The sequence below is a fragment of the Tympanuchus pallidicinctus genome, unplaced genomic scaffold, assembly GCF_026119805.1.
Source record: "Tympanuchus pallidicinctus isolate F22 unplaced genomic scaffold, pur_lepc_1.0 scaffold25, whole genome shotgun sequence".
Classification (NCBI taxonomy): Eukaryota; Metazoa; Chordata; class Aves; order Galliformes; family Phasianidae; genus Tympanuchus; species Tympanuchus pallidicinctus.
This window is the reverse complement of record NW_026294742.1, coordinates 3,354,142-3,363,310: the sequence shown is the minus strand read 5'-3', so window position 1 is coordinate 3,363,310 and position 9,169 is coordinate 3,354,142. Positions and strand designations below refer to the sequence as shown.

Genomic DNA, 9,169 nt, shown 5'->3' with positions numbered 1-9,169 from the left:
ATCGGTTTCGGTGCTGGCTTTCTCCGGGCAGTGATGCTCTCTGCAATTCGGTTATTCAGAGTTTCTGGAAAACTGGATCCCGGCTGGAACAACCCCTGTGCTGGGCTGCCTGCCTGCTGCCCCTGCCAGCACCTCGTTGTGCCTCTCTGCTCGGTGCACGTTTCAGTCTCCACATTCCATTCCATCCATATTCACGATAAACCGCAGGATTTGAGGGTTTGTTTCATTAGAGAGGAGCCTTTTAAAAATAATTATTACTTTACAAAAAGGAGGAGAGAAAAAAGGAGAAGGAGGAGCGCCTGCCGCACAGCACAGCCCGATCCGGCCGCCCACCTACCGGCACACCGCACACCCTCCGAACCCCTCTTCGCTCACAGGCGCCGCCCGCCCAGAGCCGTGACGCGCCGCGCCGTGGCGCCCTTCCCTCCCCGCGCTCATCAGCATAGCGGGCTCCCGGCACACCCCGCGCGCCAACTCCGCCGCCGCTCCGCGCCGCCGCGCTCATCCCGCACACACGGACGCTCCGGGCGCTGCGCGGCAGCGGCGGGAAGCGCGCGGGGGCGGAGGCGAGGGGCGCGCGGGGCCGCGGCGGCGCGCTCTGATGTAGGCGGCGGTGCGGCTGCGGGGGCCGCGGCGGCGCGGAAGGAGCGGCCAGCTTTGCGCAGTGGCAGTATCGTAGCCAATGAGGTTTATCCGAGGCGCGATTATTGCTAGTTGAAAACTTTTCCCAATACCCCGCCATGACGACTTGAAATATAGTCGGCATTGGCAATTTTTGAGAGCCTCCCCGGAGGCTGATTTCTCGTGGTTAACGACAGAGCGATGAGTGCTGTGGATGTTCCTCGCCTCGCTTCTTCTTTCATTCTCGCACTCCTTAACGTAGTGCGTTCTCTCCCTCGGGGCGCCCCCAGCGGCCCGGTGGCGCTGCACGTTCCCGGAGCAGCGGAGGGGATGCCGCACCCCGAGGGCGGGGCTGGGATCTCAGGAGCGCCCCGCCGGCGGGGAGAGCCGGGGTTTCCCGCGTGACGTCATGCCTGCTTTGCATAGCACTTCCCAGTATGCCTCGCGGCCGCCCGCTGCCTAGCTCGGAGGTGGGCACGACGGGGGGCTGCGCTCCTCACCGTAACCCCGGGACCGCGGTACCGGGCGGGGCCGGCGGCAGTGAGGGCGGGGGACCGGCGGCGATGTGGGGCCACTCGCCGTGACGGCGCCAGTGGCCCCGGTGCCTGGGGTGGCGGCGGAGAGAAGGGCGGTCAGCTTTGCGCAGTGGCAGTATCGTAGCCAATGAGGTTAATCCGAGGCGCGATTATTGCTAATTGAAAACTTTTCCCAATACCCCGCCATGACGACTTGAAATATAGTCGGCATTGGCAATTTTTGACAGTCTCTACGGAGACTGAATCGTGGTGGTTAAAAGCAGAGTTGCATTCCTTCATAGCGCGAGTCTGTTGTACCGGCGCGCCGTCTCGCGGTCGTGGCGCGGTTCTTTTGCACAGCGGTGGGTGGGGAAGGCGGCCGAGCAATGAATGGAAGCCGGGCTGCGGCTGTCCTGTTTTCCCTTCCTTGCTGGCAGCATCCACGTGGAAGTGCGGCCTGAAGCGCAGGGCTCCGTTGCACGCCTTCCAGTCGCGCTCTGGGGCTTCGTAAGCGTTCTTCTCTGCTAAGCGTTCAGTCTGATGCAAATAAGGGCGCTGCTCGCAACACCGCCGGAGAAGTGAGCTCTGATTTCTCCTGGCTGGCAACCTGAGCGCTGTGCGGGGTCACGGGGCTGGCCCGGCAGCGCCGGCTTCGAGAGGGATGGACGGAGGGCTGGCAGCAGCAAGTGCTCTCCATGGGGTCGGTGCTTAGTTTGACTCATTGACTTCATTTCCAGCTCTCTGACCCGCTTGCCATCTGCCCAGCGGGGCGATAATTCCTTACCATAACTTCTGCAGAAGATAAGGAAGGAGCCGAGTCACAGCGCGCTGCAGTCCCGGGGCAGAGTGCAGGAGGGGAATGGTGACACGGGCTAAAGTTGCTTCCAGCAGCCGGGCAGCCCCGCAGCAGGCATAGGGCGAGCTTCGGGGGCAGAGCCGCTTTATTTTTTGTGGGGGGCGGCTGAGAGGACGGGGCGGGCTCAGTCCGGAGAGGGGCGGGCTCAGGGAACGCCTCGTCCCCCTCCGCAGCTCCCAACACGAGGTCGGAGCGCGGGGACCCCGAGCTGCCCGCCGCGCCGTGCCGGGGGCGTTCCCCTCGCTCCCGCCGGCAGGGGGCAGCCGCGGGCACGCGCGACGCCAACGGGAGCGCGCGGGCGGCGGGCACGCGCGGGGGCGGGGCGGGAAAGTTGCGAGGCGCTGAGGAGAGCGGGCGGCGGCACCACCGGCACCATGGACGACCTCGGTGAGTTCCCGGCGCTCCTCAACGGGCTGCGGGCCGCCTCTCTGGCCGCGGGATTCGGCCGGGATCCGTGCCGGCGGCCGGGGCTCCCCGAGGTGCCGCGTCCCTCCCTCTGGCCGCTCGGGCCCGCCGCCCCGGGGCACGGCGCGGCTCGGCTCGGCTTCGCCCCGCCTGCCCGATCCCGGCCCGTGCGCGGGGTGCGGCCCGCGGAGCTCGGCGGCGCGGAGTCCCGCGCGTGGAAGCGATGGGAGCGGGCTGGGAGGGGCCGCAGCGCTGCTGCCATCCGCCTCCAGCAGCGAGCGGCGGGCTGCCTCTGAACGAGGAATGGAGGGCTGGAGAAGGTCCGAGTTTGGACCTCTTCTGCTCTGCTGAGGCGTTGCTCCTTAGCGCGGTCGAACTGGAGGTTCTAGGATAAGGTATAACTCCGTCCCAACAGCTTGGTTTCATCGGGTCACACACCGGGTCCTTCTCGGTTTTTGTGCAGCCTTTCGTGTTGGACGGCATCTGACGATCCTACAGTAACCATCTGAACAGGAAAAGCTCTCTTTCTCTCATCTAAATGTACAGAATTTATCTTAAAAAGAGCACACCAGTGCTTTCCCTCTGGAAATCACTGCAGCTCCCTTGTTTTTCTAAAGGCTCTCAGCTTTTGGATATCAGGGGAAGCTCTTCACAGGTAGAGCGGTGAGCTGCTGGGACAGGCTGCACAGGGAGCCTCAATGCTGGAGGTCTTCAAGGCCAGGTTGGATGGGGCCCTGGGCAGCCTGATCTGGTGTTAAAGGTGGAGGTTGGCTGCCCTGCCTGTGGTGGCAAGTTGGAGCTTGGTGACCCTTGGGGCCCCTTCCAACCCAAGCCATTCAGTGATTGGGACACATAAGTCAGGTGAAGCACTGTGCTGTGCTCATACACTGTGTAGGTTCAGAGTTGGTTCTGCATAAAATCAGCTGAGATACCCCTGTGTGGTGCAGAAACTGCTCTTGTGCCTGGCTGGGTGTGACGGAGCACCGCACAGCACCAGTGATGTCTCTATTCCTAACTCCCTCAGCTTATTATAAATCTTTGGGCCATCCCTCTCCCTTCCAGAGGAGCTGATGGAATGTTGGTCAATGCGTACTCCTGCACTGTAAAACTCAGACTCAGAGGTACTTTACTTGGTCTGGACAGGTTACGAAACACCAGCGGGTGTGGGTTTGGGTTGCACTGGGGATTTGGATTTGATCAGAGCTGAAAAGACTTTTCTCGTTTTTTTTTCCCCACCCTCAGTGCTGGAGGAATGGCGTCGCAGTGCACAGCTCCTGCAGGAAGCTGCGTCCCAGCAGCACAGGGAGCTCAACGCTGGGCCTGACAAAACTGCAGCAGCACATGGTGGGGACGGGGGGGGGTGGGGAGCCTGGGCAGCTGGCCAGGCTCACATTGCCTGCCCTGAGCCTCAGAGGAAACGCTTTGCGGACGTGCTTGGAGTTGGGCAGGAAGCTCGCTGTTCTGCGGCGCTGTGGATGGGTGTGGAGGATAAAACCTGGTCCTGAGCAGTGTGGGTCCTGGCTTGGGAGTGTATCACCCAGAGCTTCCCAGAGTGCAGTGTTGTTACGTGCTGTGCCCCCAGCAACAGGTGATCTGTCACATGCGTTTGCTTCGGGCAGATTGAGCTGCTGATTATTCCTGGTTCTGTGGCACTACCTTGTCTAAGTCATGTGGAGCGTTATTTATTTACTGAGAGCTTTGGCAACTCCAAACAGAAGTGGTGTTGCTTTTGAAAGCTGTCTTTTGGAGGCTGTAAAATTCCCGTTTTCGTTACTGCTTGCTTATTTTTTCAGACACTTTTTTTTTTTTTTCCACTGGGTTTTGCAATCAGAAACAAAACAGCGTTCAGTGGAGCTTGTGAGAGATCTTTTGCAAAGTTGTTTCTGCTGTTTGTTAAGAATGTACTTACGGCGGTGCTTTGGCTGTGCTGTAAGGAGCTCATTGGAGGTGTGCTTGCTCACTGCTAGGAGGATGTTTCATTTTGGAGAATGTCTGCCTAGCGACGTGGCTTTGGAACTTCTGGGCATGAAGGTTCAGAGTGCAAGAGATTGTGCTTTAAAAGTCGTCTCTGAGGAGCTTCCAGCACCCCATCTGTATGACTGAACTCTCTCAGGGTTTGCTTTCTGCTGGTTGTGCACGGGGAGGGGGCTCAGCAAGGCCTGCCTGCCACCTCTCCCATCAGGTCTGTGCTGTTGGCCTCGTGCATTCCTGCTGCTTCTGCCTGTTCCTTCCGTCTGCAATCATACGTATTGGGTTTTGGTTTGTAGTTGACTGAAATTGCTGGGAAATTGCTGACAGTCAGCTGTGCCCAGGGAGCGGTGCTGGGGGAAGGGCTGCTCAGGTAGTTTGGTGCTTTCTGCTGGCTCAGGTTTCCGAGTCGTTCCTGGTGCTGGGCAAGAAGACTGCAAACAGAGCTGCTGCTCTGCACAATGGGGTTCTGACTTGTTTCAGCTTCTTAGCTGTTCTGAGCCCTTGTAAAACAGGGGCTTCATTGTCCTGAGCAGCTCAGACAGGGAGTCCTCTGCCTCAAGCAGTGTGCGATGCAGAGAGGCTTCTTTTCTTGCTGCTCTATTTCCATGGAAAGTCAGGACTCTGTGCTGTCTTTAGCTGCTTTGTCTCTGTCTGGGAGAGGTCAACTTACCCTGAGTGTTCAGCCGCCCTCCTGGTTAAAACTGATCCTCTGACACCATCTCAACCATTACAGGAAGAAACGGGTAGTTCCATCTCTGCCTGCTCTCTCATGCCAGGGGAATCACAGCGCCTCGATTTCTCTTCATCCTTTTTTTCTCATCCACTTTCCCCTTAAACTGTATTGTATGAAACATGAAGCTCCAGAAAGGTCAGATTTCGGAAGTCTGGCAGCGGAACAAGTGGTAACAGTGCACTTCTGGTGACATCGGGGTGGTTTTTCTGACCTACTGCTATGACAGAGATGTTTAAATTCCTTAAGCTGAATCTGTGTGACAGCAGTGCAGCTGCGGGGGAGCAGGAAACAGCCTGCGGCCACCAAACAGATCTGTCAGGATCACAGTGCTGTGATAGCCTGGAGCTCCTGCAGCTTTGGAGAAAGCAGGAGCACGTTCTGAATTCAGCCATGTTACCCTGGTGGAAAAGCAGGGTGTGTGAGCGGGATCTCGGCTCGCAGCTCCCTGCTCCGCAGCTCAGGCTGTGCTCCCATCTGTGTGCTGCTCTGTGCCCCGTTCTGTCTGACGAGGAAGCTGTTAATGAACATGTGCTTCAGCTGCATGAAAGTGAGGCATTGTCCGGGGAGCTTCCCAGGAAGACGGGACACAGGGAGTTGCTTGCTCAGAATGGCCTGTCCACACTGAGTGAGGTCTGATGGCACTCCCCGCAAGTCTGGGATGCCACGGCTATTAGGCAATTAAATTCAAAACGCTGAGTAGGGAACTGCAGAGACATTTGGGTCCTGTTCTTGTTTTTCAGTGCGTGTAACATCTCACTGTGTGTCTCATCCAGTTTGGTTTCAGATTGCAGCCAAAAATGGTGATTCCCGCTTCCCCAGCCCTCGTGTGCTTCTGCTTACGTAGTGAGAGGGAATGGGGCTGCAGGGCGGATCGGTGCACGCTGCTGACCTGCTGGAAGCCTGCCCTGTCAGCCAGCCTGGACAGATGTGTGCTGCTGGGTTGGGAAGCAGGGCTCCCTTGCCCTGAGGCGTGGCAGCTGGACTCAGTGCAGTGCAGGAGCTGGGCTGCAGCTGCATTTTTTCCCATCTCCCTTCAGCGTAGTTACTACCACAGCACAGGTAGCTGGATCAGTGAGCTGATTTCTCTAGAAATTGTTTGAATTGGTTGGTTTTTAGCCAAACCAGTTCCTTGCTCTTTATGACCATGTGTTCATACAAAGCCACCTCACCACCAGGGTGTGGATGAGGCCATAGGTAGGCGCCTCTTTCAGCTGGAGCTGATGTTTGATTCAGTCTAAAGTAACCATTTATCCACAGATCTGCCTTTGGGCGAATTGTTTTTCCATCTGTGCAGCAGGAGTGACAACTCCTTACCTGCAGAGTGCAGTTAATGTTTATTGCCATCTTTGTGTTTCCAGAACAGCTTCCTGCAGGATCTCAGAACACTCACTCTTTCATGCTTCCCATCACTTTTGCTGGAAAAGCACACAGTGGCAAGTTTGAATTAGATTTATACGTGTCTGTTCTCAGCTCTGTTTATGTTCCCGTGCTGCCATTCTGATTGCTCATCCTTTCTGCATCCCCTGTTAGGACAGTCTGTGAGCGAGAAGATACTTCCTTTCCCTTCCATGTTCCCCACAGCACTTCTACTCTAAGTCTCTACCACAAAATGTCGTGAAGTCATTCAAAGAATGTCGTGTTCTAAAGATACCCATAAAAAAATAACATATGACTGTGTCATATCACTTGTAATTCTTTTTTTTTCCCCCTGTTTGTGCTTGTTCTCATGGCAAATAGCACCAGGGCGGCACAGGCCAGCTGGCTGGGCTTTCTGGGCAGAGGTTCCAGAGCATTTGGACACTTTGAAGTTATGTTTATAAATCCTCATAAAGCAAACAAAGCGGAGTGGGAACAACTTTGGTGTTCTTGGTGTTCCAGCCATAGGAGCTCGTGTCGTGAGGTTACATGCTTGTGCTGTTTAGGAATCTGGTAAGCATTTTTTTTCTGCTCGTATAAATGCAACAGACAGCAATTATTCTGAACTTACATGGGAAACTGATGTGAAGCTGTTGGAGAAATCTGTGCTGTGGATCTGAGGGTGCATAGGACAGCCCTGGGGGGAGGCAGCCAGTGCTGTCAATGCCCCGCTCCTTTCTCCTGCAGCACTCTGGGGCTGCCTTCTGCACTGTGAACAGGTTTAGTAGAAGTTATTGACGTGAGGTTGGAGGAGTTGGAAGACTTGAAATGCTGTTTGACACACTGCTGGTCACAGCACTCCTGTGCTTGGTGTGTGGGGCTCTGCAGGGTGGGCTGCTGAGTGTGGCTGGCTGGCAGCGTGCTGTGGCTGTAGCCACATTACAGCAATGATTGCTTGGCTTTACTTTCCATTCCACTTGCTTAAACCTGTAACGTTTTGCAAATGTTTAAAAAACATTAAAAAAAAAAAAAAGAAAATAAAAGTGTTGCTCTGGGGAATGAACTTTCTGAATGATGCTTTGCGTGGGGAATTGTGCTTTAAATGGCTTAGCTGTGAAGCAGACTGCATGGGGCTCCAGGAATAAACCAGATCCCGTGTTTTTGTCACAAAATTGAGCTGGTGGATGGAATTAATCCATGTCTGTCTGTATCTCTGTAGGATCTTTATTTCCCCCTGTGCAGAGCAAAGTGAGCAGAGGCCTCCTCTCCCTGCTGTAAAGCTTGTGGTGGCTCACAGACTGTGGCTGGGTCAGGTTTTCCTGAGAGTGGAAGAGGGCAAAAAAAACTGCAAGTAGGAAAGGTCACAGGTGGGAGGGCTGTAAATGATTTGCTGAGGTTTAGCAGTTTAATGCTGTCTTGCTGTAACCTCTTTGGGTCTGAACAAGTTCAGGCTCTCTCTGAAAGGAGTTCTGTTCGATTGGAGCCACTTCATGGAACTGGATCCTCAGACGGAGGAGCCTGAGGCTCTTGGCACATCAGCTGAGTTCTCTGATGCCCCGGGGGCTGCAATAAGACAGCAGCCTGCTGGCGGCCCTCACTGCCTGTCCTTCAGCCACTAGCTGTGTCTTTGTTCCCCATTTCTCAGCACCAGCGGTTGTCTCACGAGCAAGGTCAGAGGGTGCTGCTAGCAAATTACCCTCTAGGGCAGGGGTGACCCTCAGAATGAGATGCTGAGGAGAAGCACTGTCAGGCTTCGCAGCTCTACCTCTTGTTGGTTTGAGGGAGGTTCTTCTCGGGCCACTTTGGCCCGGTTAGGCAGAGTGAGGCACAGCTGGAGCTGCTCTGTGTGCTGTGAGCAGCTCCAGCAGTTGGACTCCATCCCTATGAAGCGCTGGGCGCTGGGGGAGGGAGTGAGATGCCATTTCAGCCACGTCATGAAGCCTCTTATCAGCGGCCAGCTCTGGTGTGGGTGGGTGAGCGGTGTGTGCCAGAAGAAGCTGCCTTTTGTTTCTGCTGTGAAATGTGGGGAGCTCAAACTGTCAGTCAGGCCGAGCGCTTGGAGGCTGGGATGTGTTTGTCAGGCAGGTTCCTCTAACATGGAGCTGTCAGCCTGGTGCTCTGGCAGGTTGGAGCTCTGCTGTCCTGGGCAGTTCCATTGGCAGCACCTGGCCAGCACAGCTGCTGTGGCACACTGCTCACCTGCTTCTCCAGTGCTTAAATCTGGTGCTTCCAGCACCATCTGTATCAGGACCATACAGGGAAGCCTCGGCCATGCGAGTCTCAGACCAAATCAGCTGGGTTAACATTTGTCTTGCTGTAAGAGTTGGCTGCAGGCACAATGTAACAGATGCTAATTTACCTCCGAACAACACAAACAGATCACCGTGCTCCCACATACGTTGGCCCCCCCTTTGGGCCTTTTGAGGCACATTGGGGTCCTCTGATCCTGCTGCCAGCATATGAAAGATGCAATCTGTGGGCAGCCCGGCCAGCGCCGCGCTCTGAGGCTCAGTGCGGTCCTGCCCTGTGAAGCTGGGGGCCGGGGGGTGCAGAGGAAGCTTTATGTCATTCTTGGCTGCCTTCTGAGTAATTGTTTTAATGAAATGGAATGCAGTGCGTTCAGTGCTTGCTTGGCAGAAACAGTCTTTTTAAAAAAATGTTAAATTTTCTGGGGAAGGGGTTGAGGTTAGTCTGTTTTCCAGCTGCTTTAAG

At 55.7% G+C, this 9,169-nt stretch overlaps 1 protein-coding gene and 2 non-coding genes across 3 annotated transcripts in view; all 3 read left to right on the top strand.

The window, feature by feature from the left end:
- Positions 1 to 653: 653 nt before the first annotated feature.
- Positions 654 to 794, top strand: LOC128084176 (U4 spliceosomal RNA). Its single transcript, XR_008208367.1, has one exon. It is a non-coding gene; the product is annotated as a U4 spliceosomal RNA (small nuclear RNA).
- A 461-nt stretch (positions 795 to 1,255) lies between these two features.
- On the top strand, positions 1,256 to 1,396 carry LOC128084178 (U4 spliceosomal RNA). Its single transcript, XR_008208368.1, has one exon. It is a non-coding gene; the product is annotated as a U4 spliceosomal RNA (small nuclear RNA).
- An 887-nt stretch (positions 1,397 to 2,283) lies between these two features.
- The window catches only part of PXN (paxillin), a 40,540-nt gene continuing 33,654 nt past the window's right edge, over positions 2,284 to 9,169 (top strand). Inside the window, exon 1 of the mRNA XM_052689862.1 lies at positions 2,284 to 2,379. Coding sequence (XP_052545822.1) covers positions 2,367 to 2,379 — 13 coding nt within the window. The 5' untranslated portion in view covers positions 2,284 to 2,366. The remainder of the gene's footprint in view (positions 2,380 to 9,169) is intronic.